Genomic DNA, 20000 nt, shown 5'->3' with positions numbered 1-20000 from the left:
AGAGTCTCGTGTGGTGGAGATGGGATGGTCCAGACGCGTAAGCCTAGCGGCTCACATCGTCGCGGCGGGTCGCGTAGGCCACAGGCCTTATATTTTATTGGTGGCCAGGCGGGCCACCAACCCGACAGTTTAAGGTCGGCCCGGACGCCGTTTCAGGTGGCGCCATTGGCACCACGGGCGGACGTTAGGTCGAGGCCGCTGATGTTGAGGAAATCCGTAAGGACGCGTGGCCACGGCAGCCGTCAGATATATGCCTGGGTGCCGGGACATTAATAGCCACTCTCGTGTGTTTTTATTTTTCTCTGCTTTGTGTATTCTTTTGTATTGTTCTCTTTGTTTCTGGGCATTTATTTTGTAATTCTGTAAGTGTAACTTTTGAAGTTTGTTTATGTTTCGGAATGTAAAATATTATTTCCGTTATGTCTTTGCATTAAACATTGTTCCAATTATATATTTGTCCTGTTATGTTTTTCGAAACTGAGCCAATGCAGAGAAGAGACCGGTTGGTTTAGTTTTCAAGACTGTCCGGAAACCACGAAAGCCGTCCGGGTCGTTTAGACCGACTGCCTAATAAATAAGATAAATAATGGGCCCAAGGATAGAGAACATGGGTCCCAAAATAAAACCAATGTGCCCTATACCCTAACCCTAATTTTAAGCCCCTAACCAATAAGACCCGAGCGCAGGCTGTGGCGAGCGGAGTGTCTATAGCAGCCTGACACCCTTCATACAAAAACCTATCACCGAGTCTGGCAGATCTAAGATGAATACCTTGTATATCTAAATAAAACTAGTTCCATTACCGGCAGAATCCACCAGCGACTTTGACTTGCCTTGTTTAAAGATAATGAACGTGTTAACTCACAGGGCTTCTAGCAAAACAGCGAAACTGATTGAGTTAACGTTCCTATTTTGTATCAAACTAATAAGCTCTAATGAAGACAAAGTATGCAAATGTATATCAGGTTGCTTGAAATATGGAATCGTAGCGGTGTATATTTATTCTGAGAATCTGCTATAAATTTACAATGCGTTATTCATACACGCATAAGCTTTATCATAAGCTATCAGTGTTTAACGCGTCCATGTGTTAAAGGCAAGGGAACACGGGATATTATAATCTCGCGGTAAACGGAATAGGAGGAGTGCTAAGAAGGGAAATAGCTACAGCGAAGTGACGCTCACTGATTGGCTGATCAAGTGCAAAATTACAGACCACTTGCGGCAGAAGTCACAGTGAGACACGAGATGTCAGGACAGGTCGGTGGGGCTAGCATTAGTCGAGTGAAAATAGGAACCTAGATGATCTCGATGTTCGGTGATGTTTTCATGGAGTGTCGTGGTTTTCACCAAATGTCGAACACTGCAGAAATCTTGTTATATAATTTGCCTTTGTTCGATCCATTCGGATTAGTTTCACAGTGGCTGGTCGAAATTCTGTATGACGAACATGGCGGCCGAATTTCGAAATTATAGTGTGTCATTCTCTCAAAAGTCAGGGTATGTATAGACCCAGAGCATTCCGTAAGTTACACAGCGCCAATCGTATGTTGGGAGCAACTACAGACTTTGGCTTACAAGAAGAGTGGAAACAGTATATACTATGATATACAATATTGAGTATACAAATCTTACCTGTGTGGATAGATTCAATGATAGAGGCAAGATGAACTTGAATATAACAAACTACGTGATTTAAGCTGGTCAGCGCTTACGAGAGTTTGAAACGTTTAATGTCCTCTAACCCCTAGCAAAGTGTGTTATTGGAAGCTTAATAACCCCTAACCCGTAACTCGTCGAAGCCCTAATTCTCTCCTACACTTCATATTAGAGCTCTCTAACGTTCATACTCCTAAGACGGGCCCTATTAGTATCCGTGGAATTTAATTGATATCGGAGGGCGGTTGCCACTATATATACTCTATTCCATATTTATGAATGCGCTATCAGATGGACGATCTAGATATTATTTGGGACAACGGGTCCAGGTGGGTTCTGTCTAGGTGCTTGAGAGCGCTGAAATCACAGTAGGGATCGGGCTGCCCCACTACCTGCCAGACGATTTCAATATACAAAGTGCGGCTCATAGACTTTGGCGCGTCGTTCTGTCTCGCTACGTTTATGAACAGTCTTCAACATTTTTGGCATAGGTGGCGCTGCGCTTAGGAGCGGTACCACCCTACAGAGCGATAAACATTTCATTAACTGGATACAGGTCGATCTGTATATCCGGAAAAGACGAAGGGGCAATTTTACACAGTGAAGACTCGCGCCAAACTTCTGGAAACGGCGCGGCCAACAAGAATGGCCAGTCACTCTTTAAACCTAGTAGTGACGTCATTAAAAGCAGCAGCCCACGCCATAAGAGGCCAAGCAGAAAGTAGAGAATCGGTCGTAGATACTGAACGTGTGTTGTGAAATACACAAGCTGAAAATGGGAGCTGTTTCACCATAAACAGTTGCAAAGTTAATCAAGTAGCAGGAAACGCAACGTAGTAGATTATTTTTATTAGAAATATGCTGACATGACTTTGTAAGGGGCATGACATTCAAGGTAAGATGAATAGTTTGCAAGATTTTGCAAAGCTCTAAAAGTTTTGTAGTCTCTCGTTGATTTTGAGCGCGTCTCACAGTCATACACGGGCCAAGAGACGTTAGTTCATTACGGTAGGCCCTAAACCTCGAAGCGCTTAGACTTGTTAACAGCCAAACAACCAGGCAAGGATACGGACGATGCACTCTGGCGGATGGGTGTTACCTTGCCGCTATTATAGCCGGGGTAGTCAGCCTGCTCGTGTACCTGCTACTCATGTTACCTCTAGCATAGTAACATAGCCTTATGTCTTGATGTGAACGTGCTGGTTGTTGTGCGCGAGCGTTAATAGATAAATGTGTGTGAAATCGTGTGATGTGTGCGCATAGTGTCGTTGGTGGTAGGTGCATTGCTGCGTATGGCCGTATGCTCCCCTACTCCGCCTGGACTCCCTCTAAAGAGCTTTTTTGCGCCATTGGTGGTCACATGACCCAGGTGAGTAGCGCGGTAGTGCAGTAGGCGTTATGCCAGTGCCTACAGGCAGTGTCTCGCACATGTTCGCACTGGTTGTTAAGCGGACCGCCGTCCTACGGCGTACAGCGTACCTAATCAACACATAGTCTGGCTCAAGTACTTTTTGTTGGAAAAAATGTGTAGTATGTGGGTATTACACCGTGCCGCATGTGTGTGTGTGTGCCGTGCCGGTGGCCCGTAGTGCCTCGTCCCGACTCTGGTGCGAATTCGTGGTCTTGGTGCAGACCATACGGCTGACAGTACGAGGGTGGTGTGAGTTTTTGATTTTCTAGCTCTGGGTGCTGACATAGTGCAGATGGGTCGAGGCTTGTTACAGTAATGAGCATGATCGTACTGCTAGAGTGAATTCGCAACAGGCGTAACCGAGAAATCCCGTTTTACTTTCGCCTAAGCGAAAACTCGCTAAAAACCAAGGTCCGTCAGTCGTGCTACGTCACACAGTGTGCCAAATCAAATTCTATTTTAACCCGCCTTGAACGCTACGTGTCCCACGATTATTCGGGACGTGGGGGGGTAATCGAACAACGATGTTGGGATGTTCGAAAGCTGGGGCTGCCAAAGGTCAAATTCAAGGTCAAGTATGTGGCTAAAGGGCATTATATCACAGGGGGATAGTTCATTTCAGCCTCCTCCTAACAAACTTAGAAAGGGTATTAAAAAAGGGGAGGAAAATGGCACAAGAATTGCAGGCGCACAAATTGAGAAACGCTCGACCTAAGGGCTCGTGATAGTCCGGATGTAATAGTGCAGTCATGGTAGCGAATAAGCCCACATGACTAGTGCGAAATCCGCGAAGGTCACAGGTCAAAAGGAAACAAATGGGTCTGGGTACATGTTCATTTTGGATGGTGGGCATAGGTGTTAAGATTCATTATTCTGAAGGAAAACATGGTCAATAGACGGATGGCAGATTGAATAAACTTTTGTTTCTAGCGAGTGATCCTAGCATTTTAATTTATGCTAAATATATTTGAGGAACCATGAACTCTCGCTTCTCTGCTGACTTATGGCAAAATGGGAGTGAAAGTGTCGGATATCCTCTTTGCAGCGCCACCTCAACGCCGAGGAGGGTTAAACATGGAAAGTTGTGACCAGAGTATAACCTTAGGGGATGTCTAGGAATTACCATCAAGAAGAGTGAAACTGGCTGGTTTGAGAGGCTATTAGAGGTCCCGCTAAACGCCCAGGGTCCAGCCCCACCTCATCCCCCCTTTTGCACCCCACCTTTCACACCCCGAATTCCCCTATGCACAAGCCAACATGCTTCTTGGGCCCACAAGCGGCCTTGGGTCAATCATTCCCCCACCCTCCCGCCTACCCTGACGCATCCTGCGATAGTGGGCGTGCCTATTTACAATAGAAATTGGTGAACGCCAATCGTGGAGCGTTGTCGTGCATACCTTTGTTCTGCCGCCTATCATACAATATAGTTAAGTTTAAATAAAAAGAGGAATACAGGCAAGGAGAAGAGTGTTGAAAATGACGTGCTGTGTCAGTTAAGGAAGTAAATTAACTTTTTAGCGGCAACACGACGTGAAACTTTTAGCAGTTTATTTATATATCGTAAGCAACCATATGCAACACTACAGTATGATGCCATAGGACGCTTCCTGCTGGCTCTTGCGTTTTTTAATGTTACGACGTTTTTGAAATTTTACGAGCAACAAGTTATTTTAAATCCTACTATTATGAGTGTTAATGGGTGGCCTTATCCTAAAAGTGAGTCAGTATCCTGAGTCCACAATAATCTTGTATTATTTACGAGCTGTCAAACTCCTAGCTAGCTGGCAGCACACTTAGCAGTGTTTAGCACTGTCATGGTGGTCATCCATCGCTATATTAGTGGATAACTTAATGTTTAGCGATCCGATTATTCAGTTTATATAATATCACATAATTGTTCACGTTAAATTTGATAGTTGGTCTAAGGAGCTACTGTGCGTATACAGTCGCTTGAATAAAGAACCAAATGCTTATGGTAGGCAAGCAACACCTTGGATCTCCATAACCTAATTATTATTTCGCTGGCAGGGGGACCAGTGGGGTTCATCGAGACAGTAAGAAGAAAAATCAAGCGCGTAAGACGGGGTCACACCTCCGTAGGAAGCACAATCAAATCTCGCCCCGTGCACACAGTGGAAGATGCTCTTTTCAAAACTAAGGCGTGCAAAATAATCTTTGCCACTAAACGTCTTTTTAGGCATGGTTGCATTGCCTTCCAAGTTATAAAGCACCGAAGCGGCCGATGGGTGTAGAAAATGTTTAGGAATTTGACGCGTGATTTGGGAGGCGTTTCGGTGCTCGTGACGGTGAGGTCATTTTAAAGGGAGGTTCTAGAAGGATATATATAAGGAGTTTAAGAGCGCCGTCTAGCGGTGGGTTTGAAGCAGTACTACAAGTGTTGTTACACTATGTATACCGGTGCCATTATTAGTGACTTAAGACTAACACTGGAACGCACAGCGGAGAGTGCGCCCAGGCGTTCTTGTACCCTGAGGTAGCTCGTATTCGTAAGATAGCATATCTCCGAGGCAGAAACTTAACCATCGCCATCTTCATATTGACTCGGGGATGTGCGGTATTGACTGCAGAGCTTTTTGCTATAATCAGTAACTTTCAAACTCGATGTTCCCAGATATAATGCTACCTATACAAACTTTGACCACTTCAACGTCACACACTACTTGAATGCAGTCGATTATTTAGATCCACTCTTACGGATTGCGCTAGGAAGGAGCTACACATAGGATAGGAGCTACCTGGTAACATACTAGAACATATCCCCTTATTATGACAGGTTCTCAATATATACAATACATTGGTCTATAATAATAATTAACAGTCATAATATATATTGTAATACTAACTTGGTGCCGATATGGAATTAGTTCACTCGCACTTTATCGAGCTCCCGATATAGGAATTTTGTGAGAAGGAGGGTGGCTAGCGCTTGTGGTTTGCGATTTTGTATACGTAATGGTGTCTCTTCCAAATAGGGTGAGCCATTCTATCTTGAAAAGTCTAAAATCCCCACACAACAAAAGAATACCTGGAGCATGTTCTAGAGCCATAAGGAGCGCACTTACACTTATTTCCACTAAATTCGAATCTCATATGATAGTGGCCCAAGTGCGCGATACACCATATTATTAGGTGCCGGGGTGCCACCGCGGGAATACCACCACACAGTATTAGGCCCCCAGTCACAGTGATAGTGGCAAAACATGCAATCACATGTGCCACGTGTAAAGAGTTGATACGGTCAGCGAAGTGACATCTTTCACCCAAACTGCGCCTCTGTGGCTTAACTAATTCTAACCGGTGCGGACTTACGATAAGGCGAAGCCTCACAGCCTAGTGCTGCTCTATACAACCAACTGCCATGAAATATGCCGCAGGAGCGCAGAGGGGAGCGAAAGATCTGCACGAGGCAGTATAGGGGCATCTAGTGCGTCTTCTATCTTCATCCTCAGGCATATGGCCTATTAAAAGCTTCACACCTGCGGGCTTGACGTTGCACCCAAGGTGATCTCCAACTGCACATCATTTACGTTAAATCCTTCCCTTCTTCACGTGATGTGTGCATGTTTGCCACTACACTGTTGGGTTTAACTGGTTGTGGTAGGCATATATGGTGTATGGGCTATACTTCGTGTAAAATGATATAATCCATGATTAGGCAGTCATTGTCTGATGTATATGAGCATGAGATCTGGGTCATATTGAACATAGATCCAACCCTATGAAGACTCACTATACGTATCAAATGACAAAACAGCCCACCACAAAATCGCACGGGCTCGAGAAAGCATAGACTCCACCACCGTGATAAGGCGAATAGAAGGGAATGCATGATAAAGACGGGCGATGAAGGTTTGCAGTTATTTACCAGGTAGCCCTGACCTAATGTGTAGGCTTCGCTTCGCTCCACAGTTAACGGATGCAAAGGTCGCAATAAGTAAAGTTTTATATATCTGCACAAGCATTGAAGACGTCGACTTACAAAGAACTTTGATGCGAAAAAGCCTGGCTATGCGTCCAGAGTTGCCCCCGACATTTACGTAGAACTATGCACATAAAAAGTGCCTAACTTCTGTATTCAGTGGTTATCAAGACTAACGAAGTACAGAGTCAAGGTGCCACACCGCTGAAGGCCTTAAATTTTTTATCTTGATCTTGATGAGTACGTCGAGAAGCGCCATCAATAGGCTAAATTACCGACCGGTGGGAGAGAACAGCGCTGAAAAGACGTTAGTGGCAAGTTTTTGACGCCGTGCTTGAAAGAGCATCTTCATGCAGAGATGAGTGCTTCCCTCAAGGAAGTCAAGGATGATTTCCACTCATGATAAACTGTCGTCTCACGAAAAATGTAGTTTCTTGTACTGTCAGGTAACGACTGAACGAAAACTTTGAAAAACACTTTCCGAGTTGATTATATAAACTGATGCGATCGTAAACTTAATTATCCAAGCAATAAGCGATGATGACGGCACGCATAGACAGTGTAAACCACTGCTAAGTGTGCTGCAGGCCTAAGCAGATTGACAGCGTAAATAATACAAGATTATGAACTCAAGGAAATACGACTCACAACGAGGATAACCTGTTGTGTAATGTTCAGTCTAACATGTAAACAAGAGCCAGAGCGTCTGGGGCTCATCTTGAGTCTGTGCTAACATTATAAAACGTATAAAATTTCAGTCGTGGCGTAGTAAGCCACATTTGTTAGGCGCGAGATAATGCAGACACGCCCAGTTGCGTAACACATCATTGTTAGGACACATACGATATCGCAGATGGAGGGTAGGGGGAGGAGTGGGGGGAGGGGGTGGGGGAGAGTGGGGGAAGGGTGGGGGGAGGGGGATGAGGGGGAGGGGGTGGGGGAGGGGGCTCGCTAATAGTTCAAAAGCAGTTCAACTGCCTTTGTTAACAGTCCAACAAATCATGTTTAAAGCCGTCCTGCTTGAGGGTCAAGAGGTTATCCGCGACACTTACATCTTCAGCATGTCAGCAGAAGGGAGCATTTCAATGGTCCTTTCAAGTAAAGCCATAAAAAATGCTAAGGTCACGCGGCTGAAATAGCAAAAAAAGTTTTTAAATCGGGCTCCGTCAGAACCATGTCGCTGTAGAAAATGTCTAAAAATGCTGCCCTGTGCCATTGAACTTTAGACCACTGTGACCTCGCAATTTCGGGCCGTCTAGGCTTTTTCCACCATGATTGCTTGATACATCCGACTATCAGCGAGCCCTAGGTGGCGTTTAGTTGTGGAGCAATTTCTGCATTTCCGTCCCTATAGTCCTTAAGTTAAGGAGTGAAATGTTCCCTTATTATTAAGCATCCTCTTGACCTTTGACCTTGACGCGCCCAGCTTCGACATCCCAACTCGTTTTCGAGATTACCCCCTCCCCCACGTCCGAATATCGATGACGCGTACGTCAAGCGTTAAGATTTGTGCCGCAACTGTTGACAGACCACTGGACGGACGGAACGCACGGACCGGCGGACCGCACGGACGAGTCATGCGAATTCTACAAGCCCTGGCATCTGACTAGTCTAGATTGAGCTAAAAAATGCAAAACTGTAACTGTCAGCGTTGTTTGCACCAGACAGAATGCACCAGGAACGACATTATACCCACATACTATACTATTTTAAACAAAGTATTACCCAGTAATAATAGATGATTTGTTTAGCTGTAGCCGTAGGCCGGCGTTAAAACAAAACAGTGAATCGCCCGAGATGCTGTAGTGGTACCTACTGCCAACTAAGCTACTACCTAGTATGTGCCAAAATGAAAACTAAGGAAGTAGGAGTAGGTAGGTAGGATACGTATTAGCACGCTTGTGCGTAGATACAATAATTTTTACCCAAACACAGCTAGGATAGGGTGGTTGTTTGTAAGTAGGTAGGTACAGGCGTACACAGGATAAGGTAACCACCCAAGTGGCCTATCCTGGTGTTTGGGTTACATTAACGCTTGCGAGGTAGGGCCCGTACCGTATATAACGCTTGCGTAAGAGCTGTAAACGCGCAAACAACAACAACCTAACCAAAAATTTTAACTTGCAATCATTGCAAACTATTACATCTTCTGCCTCCATTTGAAGTGCATGCCCCTTAGCAAAAGTCATTCAGCATATTTAATAAAAAAATAATCTATCGTTGGTTTGCTACTTTAAACTTGAATCTGTTTATGAACCGTCATTTATGCTTGTGTATTATCAGCAACCAGTCAGTATCTACGCCATTCTAGCTTCTGCTGGCTCCTTAATGGGCGCTGTGTGTCTTTTTAATGGACGTCACACGCCTAGGTTTAGACGGCACTGGATTCTTGTTGGCGCTAAAGTTGGCGCGCAAAAGTTTCACTCGCTGCTAAACAATGCTTCGTTTCGTGATATAGACGACCCTGTATCGTAATGAAATGTTTTATCCGCCCTCGTAAGGTATCTAAGCAGAAGCACCAGTGCCAAAGTGGTGAAGATTTTAAACGTAGCGAGAAGAAACGACGCCGCACAGTCTAATAGCCGCACTTGATGAATCGCGAAGGATAAGGCGGGACCATTTACTGTTTAGGTTCAAGAGAGATAGGAGACATGGGTCCGCAATAATATCCAATGTCATTTACGATCAATATAAATATAATATTATATCAAGTATAAATACTAAGTCAGGTTAGGGTTATGGTTAAGGGTTAATTGTTAGGTGTTGGGGTAGAAGTTAGGGTTAGGGCTTAGCTCCAAGAAACGGTGATTGCTAGGTTTGAATACCCGTTTCAAATCCGTGGCTGCAGCTAACACGTAGTTGCAGCTCATATAATTACAAGTATCGCCAAGAACAGCCACCACATGTCTGAGTATACCAAATGAATCAGCTGTAACGTCCACGTTCTTGTAACCATCAGTGCGCTACGAGTATGCGCTGGGTTACTATACGGAGTACAGCCGATTTTATGTGTAGCGTATGGCGAGCCAGGAATTTACGAATTCGCCGCCATGTTTGCTATCATTTCCGACTGTGACTAAAATCCGCAATGGATCGAACAAGGACAATTAAACGATCTGCGGGTCGGTCATGTAGCAACCGTACATCCAGACGAACCATGTCATCTAAGTTTGTGGTGTTTACAAATGCCCAGAATTCTGAACAGTCGATTTCACGTTGCTTTGGTGTGTAATTGCTCCTTGAGACCATCCGTACTATTTCTGTAGGTATTTTCTAGGGCAATTCTATTCCGTTTCGGGTTTCGCTGTGCCTTGGCTAAAACTGGCAGGTTAAACTGATTTGAAAGTTTGATATGCTGTGATAATTAGCAGATTATACGTGCGTGATAAAGAATTACTAGTTTAGAAGCAGAGCAACTGCCTAGGTTAAAGACGTTCTCATATTGTAACAAGGCAAGTCAAAGGTGGTAATGGATATAGTTGTTATTTGAGATAAAAAATACAGTTATTCATCTAGATCTGCAGAAGGATGATAGGTTTTTGATATGGAAGGGTTCCAGGCTGTATAGACAACCTCGTCGCACGCCCTGCGTCGGGTGGGCTAGGGTTAGTTAAAATTAGGGTTTGGCTTAGGCCGCACAAATTGGTTTTATTGGGGATCCCAATGTTTCTCTTCTTCGCTTGGGCCCCATATTTATTTAATTTATTGCAAGTGTTAACCGACCGGACCACGGTTTCGTGGTTTCGAGAGTCTTGAAAACCTAAAACAACCGGCTCTCTTTCCTGATTGGTCGTTTCCGAATAACAGGACAAATTATAATAGGAACGAATGCTTTAATGGCACAAAACATAAGGAAATTATTAATCGAACATAAGAAACAACTTTCAAAAGAAGTTCCACTACAAGAACAAATAAATGCAGAAACAAGAAAAATACAAGCAAATACACAAAGCAGAGAAAAAAAAAAGAGTGCGCTATATGCCTCGGCAGCCGGCATAGTATGCTGACGGTCTGCGGGCACGCGTCCTTCGGATTTCCTAAATCAGGCGGCTCTGACTAAGCGGTGCCGCGGTGCCAAATGGCCACCTGAACGGCGTGGCGCCACCTGAAACTGTCGGGTTGGTGCCCGCCTGGCACCATCAAAATAGGCCGTGGCTTACGGCGACCGCGGACGAGAGGCCGCTAGGTACTACGCGGTGGCTGACATCCAATCTCACAGCAGAGATCTCATGCGACACGTACACGCTGATTGGGCAACGGAGGACGCTTCTGACTGAATACCGTGTGTATGTGTTGTGGACGTGCTTGTGCGACTCGTGTGGCAAGTGTGTACGTGTGTGTGTGTGTGTGTGTGTGTGTGTGTGCGTGCGTGGCGTGCGTGCGTGCAGTGCGTGCGTGCGTGCGTGGTGGCGTGCTGTGCGTGCGTGCGTGCTGTGCCACCGGTGCGCGTGTGTGTGTGTGCAGTGCCGGTGCCGAGGCGCAGTCGTTGATGTGTAACGTGTGGTTTACTTGAAGCAGATTCTCGAGAATGGGAATCGCAACAAGAACAATGGCTTTTAACTTGGCCTAAATCAAAAACAGTAGTGCACGTGCAATCTATTCGCTAACTCTCAGCTGTGTGGGTTCTTTGCGACAATTCATTTCTGCGCACGAGTTAAAGCAAGTGCGTACATACCCAGGTGTTGTTTTCGATCTTTGATTTGAGTTACGATATCGATGTATGATTTTATGATTAGACTAGCTGATGGGTCTGACCCCATTGTCAGAAAATTCGATTCCTGATTCATCAGAAAGGTTTCAGGCATGACAGTCCACTGAATTGAATGATGCAAGGACAGTTTGATTGACATCTTAATAGACATTGAAGTTCTGCTACTATAATAAGATACTGCAGAGAATTTTGAAAAAGCTTTTTAATATTTTGGAACTTATTTAACAGTCAGGGTATTGGTTCCTTCTTTGTTTGTTGTCGTAATCCTAGCCGATTATGTTATTGTGATTATTTGCCAAAAACCACATTACCCATGTTTAGGATAAACAAGATAATTATTTAATAAAATGTACAAACGGACCACCTTGAAAATCCGATTTGGCCACCTGAATCTATACTCAAGTGGCACCGGCCGGCACCAAGAAAAATAAAGTTAAGGGCACTCCTGTAAACTGCCCCAGCAGTTTTTATCATTTTTAGCTGTTATCTCAAGTAAACAAGGTTTAGGGTTAAGAGTTGGCATTAGGGTTAGGGTATCGGGTTGGGTTAGAGTTAGGGTTTTTGTTAGGGTTAGGCGTTAGAGTTAGGGTTAGGAACTGCCGGGCATTTAGGAAACGAAAGACCGGTGCCACGCTGCCGGCATAATAGCCACAGCGAATAAAAACATCTTATGGGTTTTCGAAACATGGTGCCTTACTATCAGTATCACGAAGCGCGAAAGCCTTACCGCTGAACCACTACAGACTACTTAAAAGTAGTTGATATAGCACCCTAACCCTAATCCTAAACCCTAACCTATCCCTCATTCTAAATAAAATAAAATTAGCCAAAAATAAAAAATAATAAAATGCAATAAGTGACAAAATTACGCCCCAATCAAGAAAGAGAGCGGTTGTTTAGTTTTCAGGACTTCAAAAACCAGATCGGGTTGTTTGCAGACCACTTCCTTTTGATTTAATTCGCAGTGCTATGCGCTCCGAACAAAGCCGCACCAGGCTAACGCCGTCGGACATCCACGTCAGATCACGTGATCCGTCGCGACTCCGCTACATGCATGATTTGCGCAAACGGGACGCTCTGCTGCCATCTTCCTCTTCATCCGTACCTTCTGCGCTCCTCTCCGCTCCTCTCTTCTCTACTTCCTCTCGTCTCGTCTCTGTCTCTGTTCTGTCTTGTCTCTGTCTCTGCCTCTGTCTTCTTGTCTCTGTCTGCTGTCTCTGTCTTCTGTCTCTTGCTCTCGTCGTCTCTGCTCTCTGTCTCCTCTACTCTCACACCCACTTCTCTGAGGCTCTCTCTCTCGTCCTCCTCTCTCCCTTCTCTCTCTCTCTCTCCGCGCTCATCCCTCTCTCTCCTTCTCTGCTCCCTCCGTCTACTCTCCGGTCCGTCATCTCCTCTCTCTCTACTCGTCTCTCCCTCTCCTCTCTCTCTATTCTCTCTCTCTCTCGCACTGTAATGACACAATGACCTCGAATTAAGATGTGGTGTTGACTGAATGAGCAGCATTCAGTTCGAATCCCTTCTATCTAGCCAGAGCCAGTTATTAGCCTGTGCTTTAGTTTTCCCGTAGCCATCACCTCTTTCCAAATTATGTTTGATATACTTAGGACAGCGTAGGACTAGGAGTGAAGAGAACCAAACAATGTTTTCACTCCTGGTATAGTTTAATGCACATATGCCCAATAAAAATTATTTATTATTAATATCATATTACATCAGAAATGATTATTATTGTTATTATTTCATCGCAGACCCATCACTCATGCACAGTCGGTCGTGTGTAAGGATGTGGCGGAGACTCCGGTATCGACGCCCGTCGCATCCCCAGAGCAGCAGCGCAAGTTTGATCTCCTGTCACAATGTGAGCAGTTTACGAGTTTGCCTTCGACGCAGAACAATGGGAAGGATGACGCTGACACGACGCAGGCACCGGTAGCGGGAATACGCAGGGACAACCACGTTAAGGGTAATTAGTGAGAAATTAAGACAAAGATTGTGAAGCAAAATTTGAGAAATGTGATGTACTGTATATCACTTATTTTTGTGTGTCTCTCTCTCTCTCTCTCTCCCTCTCTCCCTCCCTCCCTCCTTTCCTTCAACTTTCTCTTCCTCCCCCCTCTCTCTTGCCCCTCTGTCATTCTTTCTGTCCTCTATTCCCCTCTGTCTTCCTTACTCCTTTCCTTCCCTCTTTCCCACGCTCTGCTTTTTTCCCCACTCCCTCTCATTTCTCCCTAGCTGTCTACCCCCTTTCTCTCCCTCTTTTTCTTTTTCCCATCTCTCTGCCTCGGTGTGTGTTTGACTATTCTTCCTCTGCTGCATAGATTTCACGTGGAAGCCACGCTACTCGTATCAGCTGTCCAGCAAGGATGACCACCGCGATGCCACCTACGACTTGGACGACAGTGGCATATGGTTCTCCGCTCGCAGCTCTAGTGACGAGTGTCTAAATGATGAGAAGGTGGCGCCCCCGCCTGCACCGACCCCGCCGAAATCAACGAAGTGAGTTAAGGGGAAGGTGGAGCATCTCGTGTAGGGACAGTGATTTTCCGCGATCGCGGAAAACGGATGGAAAACACGGAAGCGGCCATTGGAAACGGAAAAGATGTTTTCAAACGGAAAAACGCGGAAAACGTAATTTGAACATATTACAACATGGAAATTTCAATAAATCCCGTTGACAATAGCATTGGTAATGATATGGTTTACATTCAGACAAGTTTCAGAGCGAAATGACTTACAATTACGACTTTTGGTAGCCCTGTGTTTCGGTGCCAACCCAACTGTCAGTCAGTGGCCTAACCTTTTTTTTCATGCAAATATATGTAAACGGAATTTTGCATTTTTGGTGTGTACAATCTCTATGGCAAAACGGAATTTCCATTTTTTCTTTACTTTGAAACGGAATTCATGATTTTCCCAAACAGAAAAGGCAATTTTTTGAAACGGAAAATCACTGTCCCTACCCGACCCAGGCTGAAAAGTTCGGGTAGGTATAGGTCGGCTTCTTTTTCTTTGAGGGGGTGGGGTCTTTTTTGCAAATTCAGCATGGTGTCTACATGCTCGGGTGTGCTTGTGTGGAGATACCTTTTATGTTGAATGCTTGTTTTGCTTGGTACATATAATGGGTACAAAAAAAAGAATGGGACAGATCAATAAAAATTGTTGAGTCGGCCCCTTTTTGGCGGGTCGGTCGGGTGAGGGTAAACAAACTATATTTTTATTATGGCCCAGGGTGGGTCACGTTTCCGTGTGTCTACAGAGAGAATGTGTAGGAAGTAGAGCCTTTGTAATGATGTAGTACTCTTCCTCTCTGTCTGCATTACCGATATAGCTCATAAAGTTCAGCGCTGTAAAAGTACACTTATAGTACTTAGTACTTTAGTACTTAGTTAGTAGGGTACACTTATTGTTTGGAATTGGTGTCTGTTGGTTTGGGATATTTACAATATTTGTATAATTTTGATTGATAATGTTAGATTCTGAGTTGTCATCACAATATATTAGATCAGGGTGCGAAATTAACGCGAGTTGGGAGTCAAATACTCCCTGATTTGACATAGATGCAGGAGTCCGTGTGACTCCCTGAATATTCTGCTATACTAACTAGTTCGTTCCAGAGCACGGCCTCTCGGAATTACCGTATTTTTAGCTCATTTGACGTAGTCGGATGCAGCTTGTAGAATCGCATGATCGTCCGTCCGTCCGTCCGTCAACAGTTGGGAACAAATCTTAACCGCTCGACGTACGGTCACGATATCCGGGACGTGGAGGGGTAATCCGAAAACGAGTTGGGATGTTGAAGCTGGGGGTCAAAGGTCAAAGGTCAAGAGGTGTAAAAGAAAGGGGAACATTCCCTCCTTAACTTAAGGTATAGGGAGGAAATGCAGAATTGCGGCACAAATCTAAACGGCTCAACCTAGGCTCGTAATAGTCGGTGTATAGCATCATGGTAGGAAAAGCCATCACTGTGCCGAAATTGGAGGTCACAGGTCAAAGGTCAATGGGGCAGAGGGCAGATTTTAGACATTTTCTGAGGACATGGTGTGACGGAGCGATTGAAAAACTTTTTTGTTTCAACGGTGACCTACCATTTTTATGGCTTTATTGAAAGGACCATGAAATGTGCTTTCCACTGACGTGCGAAGAGTAAGTGTCTGATAACCTTTTGTCCCTCAAGAGGAGGGTTAAACATGGATTTGTTTACTGTTAGAAAGAATTTGACTGCCGGGGGTGCTAGTAGAATCTATACATGCCTGGATGTATGAGGCGGCAATGTCACAGTGAAATTTCAAAAGCTAAATTTGCTTGAAGAAGGTTTATGCTCCTTAAATCGTATAATTTCTATGGCATTCTGTACTGTCAGTGTGTTACATGTAACTTAATTATGCCACTGCCAGTGCATGTGGTGGTGATAGTATGGTGTAGTTTTTGCCTGCGTTAATTAGTTACAGGTGGCAGCTCTCTATTGCAGCCTATAGGCTTGCGTAGGTAAATGGATGAGTGCTTACCTATTCTGTCTTGCAAATAGTTGTTGCTATACTACGTACGATGGAAGCTTCCAGCTTCCATCTTTAATCTTAAGACATTCAAACGTACGCGCCATCTCGTGGCAACTTTCATAACGATCCCAACGCACATTTCTTTGAGAAGGTTCCTGATACCATCCCAGTGTTCGAAATAAGGGCTATCCGTTTGTCCGTACTTGTCCATTTCCACGGAGGAAAGCGAACATAATTAAAGCAAAATAATCTTTTTCTTTAACTTTGAAACCGGAATTCATGATTTTCCCAACAGAAAAAGGCAATTTTTTGAAACGGAAAATCACTGTCCCTACCCGACCAGGCTGAAAAGTTCGGGTAGGTATGGTCGGCTTCTTTTCTTTGAGGGGTGGGTCTTTTGGCAAATTCAACCATGGTGTCTACATGCTGCGGCGTGTGCTTGTGTGAGATACCTTTTTATGTTGAATGCTTGTTTTGCTTGGTACATATAATGGGTACAAAAAAGAATGGTACAGATCAATAAAATTTTTTGAGTCGGCCCTTTTTGGCGGGTCGGTCGGGTGAGGGTAAACAAACTATATTTTTTATTATGGCCCAGGGTGGTCACGTTTCCGTGTGTTCTACAGAGAGAAATGTGTAGGAAGTAAGAGGCTTTGTAATGATGTAGTACTCTTCCTCTCTGTCTGCATTAGCTGATATAGCTCATAAAGTTCAGCGGCTGTAAAAAGTACACTTATAGTACTTAGTACTTTAGTACTTAGTTAGTAGGGTAGCACTTATTGTTTGGAATTGGTGTCTGTTGGTTTGGGATATTTACAATATTTGTATAATTTTGATTGATATGTTAGATTCTGAGTTGTCCATCACAATATATTAGATCAGGGTGCGAAATTAACGCGAGTTGGGAGTCAAATACTCCCTGATTTGACATAGATGCAGGAGTCCGTGTGCTCCCTGAATATTCTGGCTATACTAATAGATTCGTTCCAGAGCGGGCCTCTCGGAATTACCGTATTTTTAGCTGCATTGACGTAGCGATGCAGGCTTTATGAACAAAAAAAGGCAAATGTCCGCGTCTCGCAAAAAAAATCTGGGCACGAATCGTTAACGCGCGATCGCTACGTCACGGTTGCACAGATATCTCCGTGCGACGTGGCAGGACCGGACGGGGTATCCGAAAACCGAAGTTTGGATGTTGAAGCTGGGGTCAAGGTCAATAGTCAAGAGTGTAAAAGAAAGGGGAACATTCTCCTTACTTAAGGTATCGAGGAGGAAATGCAGATTGCGGCAGGCAAATTCTAAACGCTCACACCTAGGCTGCGTAATTAGTCGGTGTATAGCATCATGGTACGAAAACATCAGCGTGTGCCAAAATTGGAGGTCAACAAGGTCAAGTCCATTTGGGCACAGGGCAGATTTTAGACATTTTCTGAGGACATGGTCTGACGGAGCGATTGAAAAACTTTTTTGTTTCAGCGGTGACCGTAGTATTTTTATGGCTTTATTGAAAGGAGCCATGAAATGTACTTTTCTGCTGACATGCGAAGAGTAAGTGTCGGGATAGACCTTTTGACCCTCAAGAGGCGGGTTAAACATGGATGTGTTTACTGTTAGAAAGAATTTGAGCTGCGCGGGTTTTGCTAGTAAAATCTATACATGCTTGGATGTATGAGGCTACAATGTCAGCTGTGAAATTTCAAAAGCTAATTTGGTTGAAGAGGTTTATGCTCCTTAAATCGATATATTTCTTATGGCATTCTGTACTGTCAGTGTTGTTTACATGTAACTTAATTATGCCACTGCCATGGCCACTGCCAGTGGCATGTGGTGGGTGATAGTAGCGTGTAGTTTTTTCCTGGCGTTAATTAGTTACAGGTGGCAGCTCTCTAATTTCAGCCTGTAGCTTGCGTAGGTAAATGGATGAGTGCTTACCTATTCTGTCTTGCAATAGTTGTTTTGCTATACTCACGTAGGAGTGGGAGCTTCCATCTTTAATCTTAGAGACACTCAACGTACGCGCCATCTCGTGGAACTTTCATAACGATCCCAACGAACATTCCTTTGAGAAGGTTCCTGATACGCAATCCCAGTGTTTGAAATAAGGGCTATCTGTTTGTCCGTACTTGTCCATTTCACGGAGGACAAGTAGATCTGTCGGTAGCTTGTCCGCCGACAAGCAGCTTTTTTAGAGCAATTTTTCATAATTTTCTACATCTCGCTGGCCGTTGGCTGGGAAACCCAAGCTTAACATAGTATAAACATGGGCTGCCGGAGTGCCAGCCCGCGAATTAACATATAGTATAAACATTTATGTGAAGTTATATTAAAACGTTACCGCGCCTTGCTAGCTCAATCGAAATGGTCTTGCTAGGGGTTAGAAGACGATCAGACAATCAGTCTGATAGACAATCAGACACACCCCCCCACCCCCCCGCCCCCCCCCCTGTATAGAACAATCAGTCGCACAGCCTCGGTGCCGGCAGCGCTACTGGCCTCGAGAAAGAGAGAAATCTACAGTGAGTTGTACGCGAACTCGTATCTGCATATCTTGCGCCTAACAAATGTGTCATTAACGCACGGCCTTAAATGTTAGCGTTATAGACGCGTAAGGCAACAGACCCAGATGAGCCCAGACTGCTCTGCGGCTCTTGTTTCAGCAAATGTCCAAAGACAATTTGGCAGACATGCAACCGCATGAATTTAAAAATAAGCACATGCTTTATTGTTAATGATTCTTTATTTCTGACTTTTCCAAAGACCGCGCGACTTCAGACTGCAGACTCCTCATGTTTGCTGGCGGACGCACCTCTTTTTGAGGGGCAGGGAGTCGCGTTGGACTCTCCTTGTTCAAACAGTTGCTTTCTAACCCTGTTAGATGATGAAAGAACTTCTCACTCTCACTCGTGAGTTTGCAGGCCTGACTCATGAAGAGAGAGTCTTGCGCCGGAACAGTGGTCAGCAAGAAGTGCACAGGAGGAAACGAACATCATCGTCATGCCGCGTAGAGGTTCTCAGAAGCGGCAAGCCTCCCCGAAGATCGACCACCACTCGTGGCACTCTTCAAGGAATCGACGGAGCATTTCGAACTCAGGCAGCAAGTCGCTGTCACGAGATTCAAGCCAATCGCATCACGCCTGTCGCCGCGTCAGCCTCCGAAGAACCGCAGCTCACCGCCTGAGCCTCCCGCAAGAGTGGTAGTGCCATCTGGATCAGGTGGCGGGAAAGTGCGCGCCGCGTGGGTGGCGAGGCGTTTTTCTGTGCTGAGTTTCATTCAGGTCTGCAGTGATACTAGTCTAGCTTCGCGAAGCAGTGTATGTGTGTTGGATATTGGAATTGGACCGGTCGCCTGTTCTGGCATGAAGCGAACCGTACGGTAGCATTGTTAACATAGTAAATTAGGAACATTCGGCTTAGGACTGCTTCGCAGAAGATCCCCGCCCCCCCCCTTTTTGGCACTCAGTTAGGCACCCTCTTTACGTTAGCATCGCTTGGCCTGATCTTCTCTGACCTTGCATCGATCTTGCTCTCCTATTTGTCTCCACCAATCTCCGCATATACTCCCCTGACTGCTGCGCGATGGGTGTAACCGAATGTTGTAGGTGGTCTCACGTGTAGGTCGGTCGGAGTTAGTCGTCCGGTCGCGATGTAGGTGGTCGTCGAGTGTAGGTGGTCCGTCAAGTGTAAGGTGTCGTCGGAGTGTAGGTGTCGTTCGTGTGGTCGTCAAGTGTCAGGTGGTCCGTCAAGTATGTAGGTGGTCGTCCGATGTAGTGTCCGTGCGAGTGC

At 45.0% G+C, this 20000-nt stretch overlaps 2 protein-coding genes and 1 long non-coding RNA gene across 3 annotated transcripts in view; 2 read left to right on the top strand and 1 right to left on the bottom strand.

Moving 5' to 3' along the window:
* Positions 1-2107, bottom strand: part of LOC106811253 (DNA topoisomerase 3-alpha-like) — an 18938-nt gene extending 16831 nt beyond the window's left edge. Inside the window, exon 1 of the mRNA XM_014814810.1 lies at positions 2074-2107. The gene's annotated coding sequence lies outside the window, so the exon portion shown is untranslated. The remainder of the gene's footprint in view (positions 1-2073) is intronic.
* The window catches only part of LOC106811252, a 27314-nt gene that overhangs the window by 3385 nt on the left and 3929 nt on the right, over positions 1-20000 (top strand). The window contains exons 3-4 of the mRNA XM_014814809.1: positions 13470-13684; positions 14040-14217. Of these exons, the coding sequence (XP_014670295.1) occupies positions 13470-13684; positions 14040-14217 (393 nt within the window). The remainder of the gene's footprint in view (positions 1-13469; positions 13685-14039; positions 14218-20000) is intronic.
* The window catches only part of LOC106811259, a 1531-nt gene continuing 1377 nt past the window's right edge, over positions 19847-20000 (top strand). The window contains exon 1 of the long non-coding RNA XR_001394122.1: positions 19847-19883. This is a non-coding gene — a long non-coding RNA (uncharacterized LOC106811259). The remainder of the gene's footprint in view (positions 19884-20000) is intronic.

Source organism: Priapulus caudatus, unplaced genomic scaffold (genome assembly GCF_000485595.1).
Source record: "Priapulus caudatus unplaced genomic scaffold, Priapulus_caudatus-5.0.1 Scaffold520, whole genome shotgun sequence".
Classification (NCBI taxonomy): Eukaryota; Metazoa; Priapulida; class Priapulimorpha; order Priapulimorphida; family Priapulidae; genus Priapulus; species Priapulus caudatus.
Note: the sequence above shows the minus strand (reverse complement) of the source record. Positions and strands in the feature narration are given on the sequence as shown.